This window comes from Eleutherodactylus coqui, chromosome 5 (genome assembly GCF_035609145.1).
Source record: "Eleutherodactylus coqui strain aEleCoq1 chromosome 5, aEleCoq1.hap1, whole genome shotgun sequence".
Lineage (NCBI taxonomy): Eukaryota > Metazoa > Chordata > Amphibia > Anura > Eleutherodactylidae > Eleutherodactylus > Eleutherodactylus coqui.
Genome location: NC_089841.1, coordinates 62,792,704 through 62,813,439, shown reverse-complemented (window position 1 = coordinate 62,813,439; position 20,736 = coordinate 62,792,704). Strand labels below are relative to the sequence as shown.

Here is a 20,736-nt window from a genome sequence, read left to right as displayed (position 1 = left end):
GTCCCCTATGTACAAGAATATAACTACTATAATACTGCTCCTATGTACAAGAATATAACTGCTATAATACTGCCCGTATGTACAAGAATATAACTACTATAATACTGCCCCTATGTACAAGAATATAACTACTATAATGATGCTTCCTATGTACAAGAATATAACTACTATAATACTGCCCGCTATGTACAAGAATATAACTACTATAATACTGCCTCCTATGTACAAGAATATAACTACTATAATACTGCTCCCTATGTACAAGAATATAACTACTATAATACTGCCCCTATGTACAAGAATATAACTACTATAATGATGCTTCCTATGTACAAGAATATAACTACTATAATACTGCCCGCTATGTACAAGAATATAACTACTATAATACTGCCTCCTATGTACAAGAATATAACTACTATAATACTGCTCCCTATGTACAAGAATATAACTACTATAATACTGCCCCTATGTACAAGAATATAACTACTATAATGATGCTTCCTATGTACAAGAATATAACTACTATAATACTGCCCTCTATGTACAATATAACTACTATAATACTGCTCCTATGTACAAGAATATAACTGCTATAATACTGCCCGTATGTACAAGAATATAACTACTATAATACTGCTCCTATGTACAATAATATAACTACTATAATACTGCCTCCTATGTACAAGAGTCTAACTACTATAATACTACTCCTATGTACAAGAATATAACTACTATAATACTGCTCCCTATGTACAAGAATATAACTACTATAATACTACCTCCTATGTACAATAATATAACTACTATAATACTGCTTCCTATGTACAAGAATATAACTACTAGAACACTGCCCCCTATGTACAAGTATATAACTACTATAATACTGCCTCCTATGTACAAGAACATAACTGCTCATCAGGTAGTATTGCTTGGTCCTTCGGAGACGTCTTTTGTATAAGGTCATTTGCTGCCTTTCTGCAGTACAAATCTCTCACCGGTGTACACGCATGTTTGCTGCAGGCAAGATATGTTTGTGCATTGTGACCGGAGTTTCTTTAACAGCAGCTGATGATTTGTCTTCTTGGTTTGTGTGACTCTAAGCTCCTGCTTACGGCATTGTGTAGGGCAGGCGATGTCAGGACTCAATCTCTCCACTGACTGGGTAGAACTAACTGTTTGTAATGAATGAAATGATGTATGATGCATTTTGTAAATGATCTATGAATACCACCGCCCATAATACTTCTTGTATAATATAACAGGATGATATGTACCGTACCTCCGCACTATGCTCACCCACCCTGAATTTTGAAGGTTGCACATAAACGTTGTCCATGGTTTTTCGTACAATTTAAGGCCTATTTTGGCCCAGTGCCCACGGACGGATTATCGCTGCGGCATTCGCGGCCTGGCGCCAGCCGAGGATTATAACTGTGGAATTTGCGGCCAGACACCCACAGCAAATTCCACTGCAATATCCATCCATAGCATGCCATGTTAAGATTCCTCCACGAGCGGAAATCAACTGGGATTTCTCGCTCGCGGGGAAGAATCGCAGCATGCTGTATTTTGTGCGAGAAACCACACGGGCGGCTTCCCTTGCAGTTAATGGAAGCCATCCATCCCACGGCAATTCGCCGTGGATCCGCGTCATTGATGGTGCATTATGCCCTGCACTGTGCATGCCTGCAGGCTCGCGGGCCGGGACACTTGCGGCGGATCCGGACAGGTGAGTATGGGTCACTGCAAAATCTTGCAGAGGAATCAGACCTGGTGCCCTGGCAGTCTAAATCCAACCCGGCTGTGGGCATAAGGCTTTACACTGGGCAAGTGTTGGGCAAACTATGCCTATGCAATTTGAAAGTTGGGCCACAGATTTTCGGGCATAACTTGCATTGGACATCCTGTCCGTGTTTTGTCCAATCTGCTGCACGTTGACATATGCTATTATCTGAAAATCAGACAAGAATAGGGCATGTCTCAATTTTTCTTACTCGATCAGTCCAGGTAGGAAAAAAAGCCCACCTGCATATGCCCTAAAGATACTTTTAGTGGGTTTTTTTTAACACTTTCCTGCCCTCTTCGAAATGTTTCAATAACTTTGAAAACTCCAATTAACAGGGTGGTATGTAGAATATCTATCTAATAAGAGATCTCTTATATAATGACATTGCGGTATTGTAGGATCTTGGTGATCAGTGAACGCCTGACCTTGTGTGGTTTTTAGTATTACTTAATGACCCAAGAAGATCAATCACTTAGTCACAAGACCTCCTCCTTCCAGAGTGCAGTTCGCTGTTATGCCATATGCTTTGGGCTGTCTGTGAAATATAGCATATAAATGGCGCCCCCCGGCCTGCTGGATTGTCATGCTATTAGCTTAAGCAATGTGCAATTTTTCAGGGTTGTAATGTGATTTTCAGTGTTTTTTTTTTTTTTGCTTTATTGAAATGCTAAAAAGACAACAAGCCCTCTCCTCCGCCTCCCTTACAAACTGAGTGACGCTCATATTCAGAGTCCTTTAACAAGATAATACGGGGTCTTGTTGGGGTACTAAGCAACTGTTTTCAGCTCCAACATTGATTTTTCTTTTCTGTAAGCTTTAAACAAGAAATCTATAGATATTTCAGCAAACTCAAATTGGCTAAAGATCTATTTGGATTGACCGGTAAAATGAATTTATTCCGGCTGTTTGCTTTTTGTCAATAGTCATTTGTGCTGCAATCATGTTGCCGTTATATGCAACACAGTTACATTTTACATTTAAGTATTCCCTTTTTAATAATCGCAGACCTTGAGTCGCTTGAAATATTTTATTTCAGGTGGGCCCACAAAATAATGCGACAGGAAGAGCTTTAAACACCCCCCCCCCCCCCCCAAAAAAAAAAAACAAAAACAAAACAGAATGCTATGCATGATGCACCGTATAGGGAATCTGCCGCCTCCCAATGGTATTGTATCCCTGAACAGCAGAAAAACATCTCCTGCTCAGATGAATCCAGATTTCTGTTGCACCGTGCTGATGGGTTGTTCAGAATTTGGCACAAGCAGCATGAATCGGTGACCCCTTCCTGTCAGCTCATCAGAGCATGTTGTCAGCTACAAGAAGCTTCCCGTCGGCATAGGCCAATATTCTTGCATAACAATTTCAACACCTAGTGAATTGTGTGGCATAATGAATTGCTGCAATTTTGAAGGCCAAAAGGAGAGCCAACGAGCTACTAGATGGGGGTCTCTAATAAAGTGGATATTCAGTGCATCACTTCCAATATGCAGTCCGGAGTCGGCTGTGTCATGCACTGAAGCTCAGGCAAATGGTGTCCAACCTAACACTGAGAGAGGCCATACTGACTGATACGAGGACAGGTTGAAGCGCCAACTTCCAGCAGGGTACAGACTGCCCCGATGCTATATTAGAGCGAGTGCACAGGTGCAATAAAATACTCATGAACATCCATGTGCACAGCGATCATTCACAAGCCAAGAAGGTGCTTAGTGTATGGAAATGCTCGTGGATGAGGATTCTCTCATGTAGCATTGTGGCTTATCTGCATCCTGCTGGGAAGTGATGTACTACTGCAGCCCAGGCATAGCCAGGTTCACTTGATGGGGCAGAGCGGCAGTACCAGACCTAGTTATCAGTTATTACAGTGAAGGGGTTATTGGCCCTTAGTTTTTCAGAGCAAGGGATCATACGTTCAAAGTATTCTCATCTCCTTCAATTATGTCCGAGATGGGAATAGCCATTCTAAGGCCTCATGTCATGTCCACGGGGAAAATCAGATCCGCTGCAGATTCTCCATGGAGAATCTGCAGCGGGTCCCTCCTGCCCCGCGGACATGAGCGCTGAAAATAGCAATTTAAAAGAATTTACCTATCCGGCGCGGGCGACGAAGGTCAGCTGTTCCTCACGGCCGGATCTTCATTTTCGGCCGGCGGATGAATTCCTGACGCCGGCGGCACGTCGCCGGCACGTCGTCGACGTGCCGCGCGCATGCGCCGGGCACATCCGCCGAGCCGAAGCAAGGGAGATGCGGCCGTGAGGAAGAGAAGAGCTTCGCGGTCCGCTGCGGGTGAGTAAATGCTTTAAATTCCTATTTTAGGTCTCCCGCGGATCCGGACGGCTTCCATAGGCTTCAATAGAAGCCCGCGGGAGCCGTCCCCGCGGGAGACCCGCATGAAAATGGAGCATGGTCCAGATTTTTTCATGCTCCATTTTTTTTTAAATCACTTTTATTGACGATCCGCGGGTATTTATGTACCCGCGGGTGGTCAATGCATCCCTATGGGGTGCGGATCCGCATGCAGGAAATCCGCTGCGGATCCTAAATCCTATTTTCCCCGTGGACATGAGCCCTAAGGGTATGTCCATCCACATGGGCAGATTTGCTGTGGATTTTCTCCTTAGCCTTTTACTGGAGCAGCAAAGTGGAAATGTTAAAAATCTTGTCCACACGCTGTGGAAAAAAATTTGCTGCCGAAATTGACACACAGAGCAGGTTTTACGAGGGGGTGCTGATGAGCATTGAGCTAGGGAGCTGAAGCTGAAATCGTTTGTTCTATCTCCAAGCATCGCTGTGAAAAAAAAATTGTACATGTAAATAGTCCCATTGAAACCAATGGGCTCTATGTTCCATCTCACAACACACAAAACGTGCACAGAAGACTCAGCCATGTAAATACAGCATAAGGGCGAGCCCACAAAGGAATTCTTGCAGAATTGTGGCTTCAGAATGTGCACCAAAATTCTACAGCAAAGTACATTACAATATAACATAAGAGGTTTAACAAACCCCGCTGGCAGACCTCGGAAAAAATGTGCAGCAGAAAATCGTCAATGCAATGCATTGATGCTTGGAGTTCGGGTCAGGAGACCCATGGTCAGACCAGGACACACATCTGTATTACACATACATTAATGCGGCCGAAGTATGCTGGTGTGTCCCTGGCCATAGGCTGCTAGCACATGCAGCATCTCTCTGCTGCAAACTGCTGGTGAAGCTTCGCTGATTGCAGCTGGCACCTGTACATGTTATGCTGTTTGAATTGATAAGTACAGGTGCCGACTGGGGAGAAACATTGCATATAACAGCAGCTCAAGAATAATCTTGATGAAGCAGAAATAGTTAATTTACTGAAAAGTTTATCAATTGAGTTTGTTTAGAGCGTTTTCTACAGACAGAAAAAGAATAATCTACGAAAAACCTCGTTGTATACAGCTGCGCGGGGTATGACAGCAGGATAAATCATTCCCCGGTAATCTGTGTAACTTTGCAATTTTCCTCTGTCGTTGCCACCGATTTCAGTCCGTTTAAGCAGATTTTATTTGCAGGCGTCATATATTTCCATGTGGGGAAAAAAACAAAGGTTTACAGTTTTCTAAGCGCTCCAGATGGCGCCTGCGTAAATTCAGTCCCAAATATAAACCTGAAACCATCATTGAATGTCACAGACAACCTGGCGCCGATCGTCCCGTGGTTTATGATTGTGTTATAGATGGATCTGGTTGTTCCTTCTAAATATTGATAGAAGCTGAAATGCTGTTGCTTCTCAAATCCTCCCTTTACTCACGGAGTTCAGACTTTTATCAGCACTTTTCTCCTTACTTGCCTGCATTGTCCTACACGGCCTCTTCTTAGATCTGGTTCTCAGTGCTCTGAATGTCACATGGGTGGTCCCCACCGCTCACTGTCAATAAATGACTTTCGGTCTTGATTGACTGTCTGATGTCGCCTATTAGCGTTGGGTGCTGGAGATTTCCCAGTTGACATCCACAGCTCTGGGAACTGGATCTAAGAAGAACCTGTACGGGAGAATAAGGGCAAGTATGAAGAACAGAAAGGCTTCAGTAGTCCGCAAGGCCACAATTAAAGATCAATGCTGCCAGCCCTGCTGCCTTTTGAACATGACATGTCCTTTTTGATGATCTTCCTATGAAGAAAAGGGTGGTGAGTTACTTGCAAGAGTTCTAACAACTTCCCCTTCTATCCTATAGAGAAACTTTAAGAAATCACTGTAAAATCCAGACTAATATACAACCTTAGACCTAATTTTACCAAGGAACCTTAGTCTTATTGTAATGCTAGTATTTGGGTTCATGATTGAAAAGAAATATATACATTAGAAGACTGTCTTTAATTCCCACGCTAGTTCCTTCCCCTTCTGAATACCTGGATAATCCTGTCTCCAGCACTGGAGACTAGCCACCATCTTAATCTTTGGAGCATTGCTGTGTGGAAGTGGTAGTGGCTTTCCCACAATGTAGCTGGTTGACACAATCAGATCTCAACTTGAAGTCCCAGCAACCTAAATTGGTAGAAGTATTGTTAGTGATGTTTATACCATGGAAAATAATGTAGCCTTACTCGATAAATGGCCAAAACAATACAAAATGCAATTCAGTGTTTCCAAATGTAAAATACAATTGCGGGAAGGCATTCTCGCGCTGAGTATTGTATTGGCTGTTCTGTTATCAGGGACTTCAGAACAGAAGGATTAAGGGGTCCAGACTTCTGATAGCTTCACAATGAGTGCACAGTGCCGTCAGGCAGCAAAGAAAGCAAGTAGGATGCTCTGCTGCATAACCAGAGGTATTACCAGTAGAAAGAGGGAGATTGTGATCCCGCTGTATAGAGCTCTGGTGAGACAATTATTGGAATACCTTCTCTATAGAAATACATTGATAAAATACAACTCCTCTGAAGACAGGCTACAAAAATGGAGGAAGGTTTTCAGAACAAATCTTTTTAGGAAAAATGTAAGACATTTCATTTGTACAGCCTGAAGGAAAGAAGGGACATGATGGAAGCCTTTTATATATGTTACAGGAAGAGAGAAAGGAGAGGGGGCATGATGGAAACCTGCATATATATTACAGGAGGAGAGAAGGGCACATGATTAAAACCTTTATATATGTTACAGGAGAAGAGAAGGGAGAGGGGGACATGATGGAAACCTTTATATATGTTACAGGAGGAGAGGGGGACATGATGGAAACCTGTAGATGTCACAGGAGGAGATAAGGGAGAGCTGGGAACATGATGGAAGCCTTTATATATGTTACAGGAAGAGAGAAAGGAGAGAGGGACATGATGGAAACCTTATGTTACAGAAGGGAGAGGGGGACATGATGGAAACCTTATATGTTACAGAAGGAGAGAAGGGCACATGATTAAAACCTTTATATATGTTACAGGAGGAGAGAAGGGAGAGGGGGACATGATTAAAACCTTTATATGTTACAGGAGGGGAGAAGGGAGAGCTGGGAACATGATGGAAACCTTTATATATGTTACAGGAGGAGAGAAGGGAGAGGGGGACATGATGGAAACCTTTATATATGTTACAGGAGGAGAGAAGGGAGAGGGGGACATGATGGAAACCTTTATATATGTTACAGGAGGAGAGAAGGGAGAGGGGGACATGATGGAAACCTTTATATATGTTACAGGAGGAGAGAAGGGAGAGGGGGCATGATGGAAACCTTTATATACGTTACAGGAGGAGAGAAGGGAAAGGGGGGACATGATGGAAACCTTTTATATATGTTACAGGAAGAGAGAAGGGAGAGGGAGGGACATGATGGAAACCTTTTTATATATGTCACAGGAGGAGAGAAGCGAGATGGAGGGACGGACATGATAGAACCTGTACATGTGTTACAGGAGGAGAGAAGGGAGGGAGGGGGGCATGATGGAAACCTTTTATTTGTTAAAGAAGGGAAAGGGTGGACATAATAGAAACTATTGTATATCTTATAGGAGGAGAGGATGGACATGATTGTCTTCTTTTTGGGGAAACACGGTATATAAAAAGGTTTCACTGTCTTATTAAATATTGCCCCAAAAGAGGCACAGTCTTACTTTCGCGGGGGTGTGTGTGTGTGGGGGGGGGGGGGGGGGAATGCGGTAGGCTGCTCTGTAATCCTCCCCTCTGTCATGTCTCTGGTAAATGGAGCTTTGAATTCCCCCACCTCCAGCAAGTAAGCGAGGTGATTGTATCGAGCGACAGTGGTAATAGTCACCCCCCACAGCGGCCCCAGCTGTAATGGTGACATCCCACAGCATCCTCCAGTAGTAATAGCAGCTCCAGTAGTGATGGTGACATCCCACAGCGGCCCCAGTGGTAGTGCTATTACTACTGGGGCCAATATAGGGGACACTATTACTAATAGTATCTCCTATATCAGCCCCAGTCGTGATATTCACCCCCCCCCCCCCCCCCCCCCCCAAGACCCATATACTTACCCCCTCAGTGTGCTGCCCGGAACCTCCTCCCCCTGCTCTTGCGGAACCCAAGAGGAGACGTTAGGGGAGGATGCCAAGTGCACACTGATGCCAAGTGCGCTGGGATCTGAGCCACTAGCAGCGCTGCTGAGTGAATACCATCAGGAGAGCCATGGTAACGAACGTGGTAAGCTGCCGACAGCCACACGTGCCAGCAGGGAGGGCTCTGGCTGTCGCCTCTGGCACTCGTGCCATAGGTTCGCCACCACTGCCTTGTGCATATGATAATGCTCTTGGATAATTTTTTTCCACAGACCCCACACTAATCTTGACATTATTGGCCAGCTCATGGACATACAATTTTGGCCAGTTTGCCTCCCTCAACTGCACCATAAGGCCTCATGTCCATGGCCGAATCTGATTTGCGGAAGATTCGCAAATCACGCCACCCATGGGAGATACATGGGCATCCGCAAATAGATTAAAACATGCGGATTTATTTTGCAGACATTTCAGTCCAGAAAACAAATCACGGCATGCTCCATTTTTCTGCGGATCCCGCACTGATGGCTTCCATTGAAGTCAAAACTTTTTTTTAAACGTACCTTCACACATCCACCGTGCAGATGAAAGAAGACCCTAACCACATCCAGACAAGTAAGAAAATGTCCATGGCCGCGGGCAGAGTAGGATCCCGCTGTGGGCTCCCGCGGCCTAAATTAGATTGGGGCGCTGTTTGAAAGTGACAGGTTAAATTTAAAGGTGGTCTTGGTGCCTTAAATGATCCCTTCAAATTGAGCACTTTAACTTGTAAAGTGGATTTTCTCATTGTGCGTTGATGGAAGATGAAGGGGGTATAGAACTAGCCACGCTATTGTGGACAGAAATGCTCTGCCCACAGAAGTCTGTTATGTTATGCCACGGTCACCCATGAAATGGCCCCTCAAAGTCCTTATGCAGAAGCCAAATCTGGCTCCTACCATATGCAAATAAAGTGCCATGTCAGTCAGTTTCGGCCTGTAAACAGTTCTGTGATGAGTTATGGGCCACCATCAGACACTTTCCAAATAAAATGATTCAAATGCCCTTATCTGTCCTGGTGAGTTTAGACTTTTTAACTTCAAAATGATAAAGGGCTACTCTGAATATAGTCAGCCTTTCTGTATATGCCAGTAAAACAGTGTCGTTACTCAATCTATGAACTGGTACCATGCCTAACTAGGAATAACATTCATGTGGAGGTTAACGCTCATATTCTGATTCACTTAGGAAGAATCCCGTTATCAGTGTATCTAATTTCCCCCTTACCACATCCAAGAGACCCCATAGATCTGTGTTGTCAGACTCTACACATTTACGCTCATCTCTCGCCCTGTTAACCTTCAGAATCAGCGCCTCGTTTTGTGGACTCATTATTATTTAACATTGTTCCCAGCCGCTCCGCACTGCCTCACTCAATAACAAGGCATTAGAGGATCCCTCCAGTCCCTTTTCGGCCACATATGTTTTCTTTCTAATTGTCATCCATAGACTTTTAACCTTTTCTCTTCATCAATTACTTAACTTTTCAGAAAGCAGAAAGATAAGACTGCACTCTTCTCATTCAGAGTAACATATATATAATATTATGGTACTTAGAAGCTGAAGGAGAACATTAGACTATAGGGTCAGTAAAGCAATGTTCTTACAAGCACAGCTCCACAACATCCATAGTCCCTTCTCCAGTTTTGCTTTAAACATTGCTTCTACTTGGAGAGGTTCTGTTAAGTACAGGTCCTTGGTATATCTTCTGATAATCCAGCAATTCCAATAGGCCCGTATTTTGTTTCCAGCCCAGGACTGCACTCAATGCAAAAAAAAAAACAGTTGAGTTTTTCTTCTCATGCATTTAGAAAGCATCATCCTATGTTTGCAGTATCTCCTTACATTCAAGTTTCTGGGGGTGTTCCCAGCACTGATCAGCTGGTCTGTCCCATGAATGTGCACAAGCTCAGCTTCCCCTCCCTTCTTCTTTTAGAGACTGTGAATTGTAACCACATCAATTCAATACTACACCTACACCGCTATCTCTCCATCCTCCTCTGTGCAGTTGCTGGTCTAGTTCCCCCTCATTGCTGATGAAAGCATAAACTTCTCCCAAAGTGTAATCGTAGCTTTCTCTGCTCTGATCTCCTCCACCGTTACTTAGTGCTGTTGTACAACCCTCTGTAATAGCTCAGTGGGAAGGCAGTGAATGGCCCTTTTACAACAGGGGAGCAGACTAGGGTAGGATTCTGTCCATTTACGCTGACTGGTGTGGTTTTCACGGCCATGTATATATGATTCATTCTCTATCTGAAACAGCTTACTCTTCGGCCAGGCCCACACAAGCATATTTCAATTGTGTTTTACATGCGCATAATACGCAGTACATCGCTGTAACTCAAATGCATTGATTTTTGCTGTTAGACTCTCGTGTTTTGTTTTTTTTCTTCATTGTGTATAATAAATGAGTAAAAAAAGCGCAGCATGTTCTATTGTACTGTGTATTACATCCAATGGAGCCCTACTGTTCTCTATGGGGGGGGGGGTGTACTAATGCAACCTCATTACGGATGTGTGGCGTTTTATACGTAATGTCGCTAAGCAACAGCAGAAAATTAAAAGGGGGGGGGGGGAAGAAATCTGGAAGACTGGGCATGACGGTGTGCGGGAGATACTATCATGCACAGTCAAAAATCGCTGCCATACGTGCCCATACACTGTCCCACAGTGTTACCTCGTGTGAGCCTGGCCGTCCCCTCACCTTTCTATAAATTTCTATGGGCGGTGTGAGACATCAACCCCCACACATTCCCCGTGATCCATCCGATCTTTTACTAGAGACTGACTTCACATAACAGACAGTGAACAGCAAATTAGAGGGAAGGGAGACCCCTAGTGGCTCACACTTAAGAGGGATTTTAATTTGGGGTAAATAAAGTGATTTGAACTTTTGCTAGCTATGCTAATTTTTGCACAACGGCTAACATATTAACACAAGTTATTTTTTAAAGTCAGTGACCATTTAAAGAGTACCTGTACTTACACTTTGGCGCCCTCCTGCTTCGCTGGTCACTTTAGCCAAAAAAAAGCTAAAGTTTTTCGATACATTAAATAGTACCACTAAAAAAACAAGTCGTCCCTCAAAAAACAAGCCCTCATACCGCTATAGTCAAGGGAAACGAAGAGTGTTAAGATTTTTCTTTGAAAGCACTATAGTGGGGCTGTCTTCTGCTGCCCGAAGGACACCTGATGGAGCAGGAGCGCTCCGGGGTTAGAGTGCAGGAACTCTGCTGTCAAGTTAATATTTGTAATCTCTGTATACAAGGGGCTGCACTTAGGAACTTTATTGAGTGCAGTTACTGTTGACGATAAGGTGGTGGGAGAGCAAGGGGCCCACTATACAGTACTGTTCTTGCACAGGGGGCCTCTGCTGTCTGGGTCTGCCCGTGGTACATACTGATGCAGTAAAGTTTAACTTTGACGTGTTAACAAAATGTTCTGTGCCACAGTTTATTTGCTCTTTCAATAGTTTTACAGATGTTTTTGGCATGTTAAGATAAGATTTTCAATGGCTTGACCCATTGGGACGTACCTTTCTTCTATTTTTTTTTTTTTCTTTCATTTTTAGTTTCTTCTCACTTTCAAAAAAAAAAAAAATCTTAACCCCTAGTTTCTCTGTAATGCAGATGAATGAGGGCATGGTTTTTTTGTGGGACTAGTTGTATTTTTCACTGGTACTATTCAATGTATCAAACTTTTTAGTTTTTTTTAAATTTGTAACTTTTTTTTAGTTACCTGTGGGAACTTGAATTTGTGATATTTTAATTGCTTATACCTTGTACTGCAATACTTCAGTGTTGCAGTATATGGTATTTCTTCTGGCATTTTATTAAGACAGACTACAGGCCCGTCTTATTAAACAGAAATGCATGACAGCCCTGGGCTGCCATGACAAGTGAACGGCTTGTTGCGATCTCATCGCAAAGGGGAGGGCATTTGGAATCCGCATTTAAATGCCACTGCCAGAATTGACAGCTGCATTTCAAAGATTGACAGTCGAGGTCCACATGAACGCTGATCACAGCTGTTATGGGCGAGTGTCACATAGAGTCGTCACCCACCATGTATGGAGAGGGCTCTGCTCCCGGGACCACTTCATACGAACTCGGACGGTGCAAATGTATGGATAACTTGTTGCAGAATAACAAACTTAGCTTTGCTACATCTGTAAATGCTAAATAGATAACAAATACATAGTTGAAAGATTTGGGGTGCCTGTACATAGTGGTCGGCGCACACATTTTACCACCAATTGCTGGGATGCACCTGAACTTGCCATTGTCTCCTGCGGCTGGAGCACACCATGCCCCGGCCACCCAGATAGACACACGAGAGAGACTGCTTTATAGTTAAACGGCATGTACAGAGGAGAGCAGGAAATGGCACGGAGTGCGGGTAGTGAGATGACTGGTTAGAAGTCAGATAACCCTCCAGTTTTAATGCTCTTTTAATTCCCGGTGATAGGAGTGTGTCAATAATTCATGCTCGGCGGGATGTTGAGAGAACCTGTCCCACCAGCAAATCACCCTGTCACTTCTCGTCTCCTCCTGCTCTCTTCAGAAATATCGCCTTTGAAGGTACCGACACAAATCTACATATTGAAAGCCAGGTGAACGTAGGAGCGGCGTGTTCGGACTGATTAATGGAGAAGGTTTCTGTCTGTGTCATAGAATTTTAAGCATTGAAGTCAGATGTTCTGGCAGCATGGAGCCAAGTCCTAGACAACCCTCTCCCCCACTGGGGGCAGACAAAGCAGATACGGGAATTCGGGAGGAAGCTTATCCATAAAATGCACTCCCTAAGGGCAGAATATAGTGATCTGCTCTCCTGTATGCCTGCAATGTCATTTGAATCAGGATGAGTTTTAATTCTTTAACTATAATTAAGGGTTAAACGGAATTTCCTTTTACCTCTGCTATTATAGCAGGGCTGCAGCTCTTGTTTTGCTCCTGCTGCCCATGCAATCTGCACAAGGAGTGTGTTTTGTCAAGTGAAACCAAGTGATCTTGTAGATATGAGACCTTTTAACAACTAACAAAAATACATGATGTTACAGCGAGCTTTCGGACGTATGCATCGATGAAGGACTGCGGGTAAAAGTATGAAAGCTCGCATTAACATCATGTATTTTTGTTAGCCATTAAAAGGTATTATATCTACAAGATGACTTGGTCAATCTTACTAAGAACAATCACATTTTGTCATGTAGTACTGCCTGCCGCTCTGGACCCTACACTTCAAGCCAGCCTCCAGTTGTGCGACAGAATTCTCTCCCATAACTGCTCTGTGATTGGCCAGAGCTGTGCATGGTGTAATTAGAAAATTGGCCAACCAAAAATGGCGCCTGCAATAGAGAGAACCGAACAACAGCTGACACCATCAATAATACACCCCTTCAGCCCTACGACAGAATTTTGTACTGAAACCAGAGGATCGCTTTTATTTTTTGGCTAGTAGTCAATCTGACACTCAATAGTGTAAAAATCCTCAATAACATCTTAGATTACTAGACATTAAGGCCTTTTACACATGAACATGTGTTCCCAATTAATTCCTAAGAAATGTTGTCACATCAAGGCGTGTGAATGTGCCAGCGAGAATTTTTAAGCCCCTTCTAAACTTGGAAATGTGCTGCCAACAGATGCATTCTGTATGGGGACAAACGGTCTTCGTAACGATCATTTGTCCCCCATGCTACAGATCATACACCTGCATAATTATTAGTTGGGGTTCACACAGGGTGAATTTCTGTGCCGACCCTCCGCATGGAAATTCCTCTGCATTTACACTAGCAGCTGCGGAAATGACCCGCACAAAACCCATGCGGAAATTGACTTGCGGTGTGGAATTGAATTCCGCAGCATGCCAGTTTTATTGCAGTCTTCATTGAGAGGAGGTTAATTCCGCAGCGAAGGGGGTGAATTCAACACAGGAATTTGCGATTAAAACCTACTTCAAAATCCGCACCATATGGTGCAACTCTGGAGATAGGGTTGTCCCGACTGATCTGCAGCGCAGTGACCACTGCGGATCTTCTGCTGGAAATCCGCCCCGTGTGGACACAGCCTTAATGAGCACCAATCGACATGGTCATTGTCGGTCAGCACTCATTACCACGGGCAGATTATCTGCTCATGTAAAACTACCGTTAGAGGACAGCCAAGCAGTGATAACAAAGTTTTGGATTCAGCCCACCCATTAAAATAGTTAAATAATGATAATAGCATTTCATGGACTAGCTGCTGGGCTCATTTCAGTAACTAAGCCAGCCCCTTTCTCGCTCACCATCCATGCAGAGGCAGAGAAAGAGACCTGGCTTAGTTATTGAAATTAGCCAAACGGCAGCCCCCCGTGATGAAGTAATGGAAAATGGAAGGGACATACCATATGACCTAGTGTCAGAATCTAGACTATAAAGGAGGCTCCGACACTGCTAGACCAGGTATATTCCCACTCGATGGAAAATCCCTTTAACTCCTAGCACGGACAACAGCGACCACAACTTCTAAATAGCTAGACAGATCGATGGGCACCCATCGTTACCCCACATAGTACCCATCATACACTGCGCACAATGAGGAGATTCTTTTCCTGCATCTCACATACTTATATGTGAGATGCAGCAACGGCATCATGCAGGACATTCTACAACAGTACGAAGCACTTTAGTTGTGAATCCAGCACTGAAGTTAGACATGGCTGTAGCTTCTTGTAAGTGCTTTGTCTATGTGAGCCTCCCTGTCTCCCTCCAGCCGCTATCTTCTTCTCCTCTCTATAGACTTCTACGGGCAGCATGAGACGGCAACAAGCAACTCTCCTTCGCCCACTGCTTTAGAGCAACTTTTAAGCATAAAATTATTATTTTAGGTAAACAAAATTTGCTAGCTTGCTAGTGACCATTTTAATTTGTTTTGAGCATATTGCCTCAGATTATGTGACATCAGCTTTTCCTCTTTTGCAGGGAGATGTAGGTAAGCTGAGCTCATTTGTTTTGGTCATCCTGGCCACCTCGTAATCAGTGGTCCTATTTCTGTTATACACCGTTTATTTTTTTATACAAAGAATCAAGCACCTAGAAGGAGTTGTCGTTTTACTACAAACCTGGCATGCAGTTCCATCTCAGGCAGCTATGCAAATGATTAGAGTTGTGGTGTGATTAAATGAATGTTTTTGCCACATGGGGGCCTAAAAGTGGTTCCTTTTGTCCTATAAAAAGGCTCTTGGAGGCAACTTGTGTGTTGTGGACCTTTTTTTCCGCTTGTGTAGAGCTTGTGGACCACCAGTCACACCTCTATAATACAATGACAAAGATTTTGCACCGTTAAGAGTTTGACAGGGGGTGCGTTATTGGAATACAAGAAGCTGCATGGTCATATTGACAAATTGCCCGCCACTTTGGCCATTCTGACCATGCTGTTAAGAGGTGTTGGGACCATTGGATGCGCAAGGGTGCACAGACAAGGTGACTGGGCTCAGGATGCCCTCGACAGACCACCAGTGTAGAGGATCAGCTGATCGTCCAATAAGCAAAAGCAGCTCCGACTGTTTCGTTGTCCGCCATTCAGAGACAGGTGGCATCATTGTCACAGGCCCCGTGTTTGTAGGTACCTATTCCAGGCACTTGGCTGAAGAACATTTGGTCTCACAGCGCCCATTCCGTGCACTACTTTTGACACCCATCCACCGTCGCCTCAGTTTGCACTGGTGTCATGAACAATGACTGGACTGCCGCAGAGTAGAACCAGGTTATTTTCAGTGCCAATTTCAGCTTTAGTTTGCGGACTAATGATGGCCGCGTTTGTGTCTGGAGACCTTGGGATGAGTGTCTCAATCCTGCCTTTGCTCTGGAGTGGCACACTACCCTCACTGCTGGTGTGATGGTCTGTGGGGGCCATCACATACGAGAGTCGGTCACCCCTAAAAGTGGTACGAGGGACAATGACAGCTCAGTGATATGTTCAGGACCTGCAGCCACATGTGTTCCTCTCATGGCGGCTTCCAAGAGGCATCTTCCAGCAGGATGATGCTCGGCTCGGTAAACAATCTATACTCCAGACCATCCTCAGTACAGCAAAAAGACCTCCGCGCCGACGCCGACCGGGCACAGGGTCGGATTCCCCATGCAGAATCCGACCTGCCTGTGTGCAGGCGGCCTAATATAACCAGACAGTATCAGACAGCAGATATAAATCCAGACATGATGGGTTTAGAATTTCCTGTGAGCCATGCAGCGAGTTCAAAGGCGGTTAGTCACTTCTCATCTGAGATCTGAAATGGCATATAAAACAGAAGAATGGCAGCACTAAAGAGTCTTATTATTCCCGGATTGTAATGTTTCATCTTACACTGCGGTCTTAGTCAAGAATTCAGTTGGGGGTGAAACATCACAATTGCTGAATAGAAGAACTTTTCTCTTTTTTTTTTTTTTTTTCCCTGCATGTTGCGCTGCTACACTTTTGTTTATGGCTAGTATACTGGATAAAACGGCATGGTGTGGGTGCTTGTGGGTGCCGCCATGTATCTTTATCTACAGTTGCTCAGTGATGTATTTTTTTTTTCTCCAACTTTCTATTGAACGATCACAGCAAACTTTTGTTTCTTACTTGTCTCTCTCTCTCTATCCATCCTTTTTGCAAACCTGCACGTTGGAGCCTCTGGGTATTAATGCAAAACTTATATAACAGGGCCCACTACCCAACATATACAATGTATAGTACTCTTAGTGGCAGAATGGCCTGTGCCCACCCCCACCCCTAGGAACCAGAACCCAACTGTGCCTGTTACCTACACCCCCTACCTTTTTGCTCTCATCTACCGCATATGCCCACATCTGACTTTGGATCAGGGCAATGCACGGTTGATACTTTACACCAACCCAGATGATGCTTGAGACTGGAGACTGGACATGTGCGGTTGTTCAGCAATGAAACTCCAATTCAAGGACATGGCCTATTTTGGCATTGAGTGGAGTTTCATCTCCACTTCTCAAAGGCCATAACTTTTGTATTCTTCTGTCGACATGGCTGTATAAGGGCTTGTTTTTTGCGTGGCGTACTGTAGTTTTTATTGGTGCCATTTTTGGGTGCATAGACTATATTGTAAAACTGAAATTTTAATTTTTTTAATGATCGCAGGAAACGAAAACATCGATCCCGCCATTTTGTTTGTAAAAAAACAAACAAAACACAATAAAGAGTTAACCCCTTAATGACACAGCCCCTTTTTTTTACATTTTCGTTTTTCCTCCCCCCCCCCCCCGTTAAAAAAAAAAAAAAAAAATCGTAACTCTCTTATCCATCGACAGCGCTGTATGAAGGGTCGGTACGATGTACGATCACGATACCAAAATTGTTCTTTTTAGGTTTTTCTGCAATGAAACTCCCCTTTTTAAATTTTTTTTTTTTTTTTTTTTTAGGTATTTGTTTTTCTAAATCGCTGCTTTCACAGTCCTGTAACTTTTTTTTCCCCATGGACGCCTTTATTTGGCATCCTGTTGGCATGGCAACCTGTTGGGCTCTCAGCGATTACATCACAAGTCAGATAACGTCACAGAGGGAGCACGCTGCCTCTGTGAACCCTTTACATGCCGTGATCTACATAGATTGCGGCATGTAGGGGTTAACAGCAGGGATTGCTGTCCTGATGCACCCCTGCTGTTACAGCAGGAGGCCAGCTATCAGTGACAGCCGGCTCCCATTGCCGGATAGCATGGAATCTCTTCCGATCTCAGGGCTATCCTCAGGGCGTAACTGTATGTCCTGTTGCGCTTAGTACTTTCCGGCCGGGACGTTCAGTTACTCTGTGGAGTTAAGGGGTTAAAAAAATATATATAATGCCCTGGGTATCCAGCAAGCGATTGATCTGATTGGTTGAGTTGGCGCTGGTGAACCAATCACAGCCATTCAGTGATGTCATTAAATGAAAGGCTGTGATTGGTTCATCGTGCACCGGCTCAGATTGGCTGAAGCGGTGCTCCTGAACCAATCAGAGCAATCGCTTGCTGGAGGCGGGGTATTCCAGCTCCGTCACCAGCAAGAGATGCTATGTCGGCATTGATGACTGCACAGAAGCCTGCAGGAGCGCCAAAGCCCAGCGGGAGGGACACTGATGGCACCTGCTAGTTGAGTTGCTGGAGGCGGGGTATTCAAGCTCTGTTACCAGCAAGAGCTGCTCTGTCAGCGTTGAGGACTGCACAGAGGCCTACAGGAGTGCCGGAGACCAGCGGGAGGGACGCAGACCAGCGCCTGCTATGTACAAGAATATCCTTGCTATAATACTGCCCCCTATGTACAAGAATAGAACTACTATAATACTGGCCCCTATGTACAAGAATAGAACCACTATAATACTGTCCCCCTATGTACAAGAATAGAACCGCCATAATATTGTCCCCCTATGTACAAGAATAGAACCGCCATAATACTGTCCCCCTATGTACAAGAATAGAACTGCCATAATACTGTCCCCCCTATGTACAAGAATAGAACTGCCATAATACTGTCCCCCTATGTACAAGAATAGAACTGCCATAATACTGTCCCCCTATGTACAAGAATAGAACTGCCATAATACTGTCCCCCTGTGTACAAGAATAGAACTGCCATAATACTGTCCCCCTGTGTACAAGAATAGAACTGCCATAATACGTGTCGATGAGTTTCATACCTGGCTCTTTAATGTGCGGTATGTAATGTATGCTCTGTTGAGTTGCACATCTTCCAGATCTGTTAGTATCTTACAGCATTATGTTCCTCTTGAAGTAATCCATACAAGGCGCTGACGTTCCCAGCGCTGTTCTCCTGGAGCAGTTTTCTTCTTGTGTCATTTTATTTTCACGCTCTCGTCTTCCTCCAGGTGCAGGATAAATTTAGATTGGATCTGTCTGACGAGGAAGCCGTGCATTACATGCAGACGCTCATCGATGACAGTGTCAACGCGCTCTTTGCAGCTGTGGTAGAACAGATACACAAGTTTGCTCAGGTAAGATATTGCTGTGCGCTCCCGCTTCCTCAGGACTCATTAATATTAGTTTGTTTTTTTTCTCCTTTCACACCAACGCTAACATTGACAGAGACAGATTGGCTTCTTTCCCGCACATCCCCATAGCCCGCACCTGCTTCATAGCTGCTTTATCATTGGTACTGTCTGTTATATCCAGCAGTCCTAATACTACAAACCCAGCAACGCCACTCATTAGACTTATACCCTTAGTCCAAGTATGGGTGGTTGAACTAACGCTAGACGGGACGTTCTGCAGAAGAAATGGGGCTTCAGATGAGGCAGAGCTGTTTTTTGTTTTGTTTTTTGCTGTTGTCATTGTATACACCAGCTGTACACTCTGACTAAAGGGGGCATCAGACTAACGACTTAGGCCCCCTGTCCACGGATGTGATTTTGCCGGCTGAAGCTTTCCATAGCATTGCTATGGAAAGTGCCGGCCCCGTGTCCACGAGCAGAGAATCATTGCGAATTGCCGCAACTCTCACATAGGCTGACCGGCGGAGATGCAGCTCCTGCTCCTGGGAGGCAGAGAGCCGCCGTGGGATACCGCAACGCCCGTAGACAGGGAGCCTAATTGTACATAAAGCTGGAAAAAAGGAGGAATTTTTCACTTAAATGGGGAAAATTGGCTTCTACCTCATTGAGTTGGTTTTTGGGTTTTTTTTGCCTTCCTCTGGATCAATATTAAAGGTTAATGGGCTAAACTGGATGGACATATGTCTGTCTTCGACCTTACGTACTATGATGGTATGTCCCATTAAATTGTCCAAGATTAATAAAACTAGGCTATTCTCTTGCATAAACAGTGCCACACCTGTTCATGGGGTTGTATTTAGTATTGCAGTTCATCTCCATGTACATTAATTGGGTTCGACTGCAATACCACATACTACCTATGGATAGGTGTGGCACTATTCTTGGAAGAATGGAGCCATATTTTCCTAATCCTATGCAATCTTTTTAAAGGATATTTTATGGAATTGCATTAGTGGCGATTTCCGGATATAGCTAGTGTACAACACTGCAGGATATGTTGGCGATATCGAAATAGATCATTTGTCCCATGACTAACAGATAAACATGAATATCATGCACAACTGCAATGAATTTCAAGCCTTACCATTCCTATGGGGTCAGAGCCTTTAATAAAATACAGGTGCTTTATACCGCACCTACTAAGAAAGGCTTGACTAGACATTAAAGCAACCTGAGGCCAGTCAATTAACTGAACACAGGCTGCCACAAATAGCGCCACCCTACTGATGATGTTTTGTAACAATGTATCAAGAGAGATCCTTAAGTGAACAGAGCCACAGGCAGCATGAACCCAAGACGGGTATGTACTGTGCTCCCCTGTATGTGGTGGCCTGGAATGTTGCAGCATTCCAGAATAAACATGCTTTGAAGTTTGACTCTGAACAGA

General features: G+C 44.2%; 1 protein-coding gene across 2 annotated transcripts in view; it reads left to right on the top strand.

Moving 5' to 3' along the window:
* PIK3C3 (phosphatidylinositol 3-kinase catalytic subunit type 3) overlaps nucleotides 1-20,736 on the top strand; it is a 145,502-nt gene that overhangs the window by 111,210 nt on the left and 13,556 nt on the right. For both annotated transcript variants that reach the window (XM_066602623.1, XM_066602624.1), the window contains one exon: nucleotides 19,167-19,292. In XM_066602623.1, coding sequence (XP_066458720.1) covers nucleotides 19,167-19,292 — 126 coding nt within the window. The remainder of the gene's footprint in view (nucleotides 1-19,166; nucleotides 19,293-20,736) is intronic.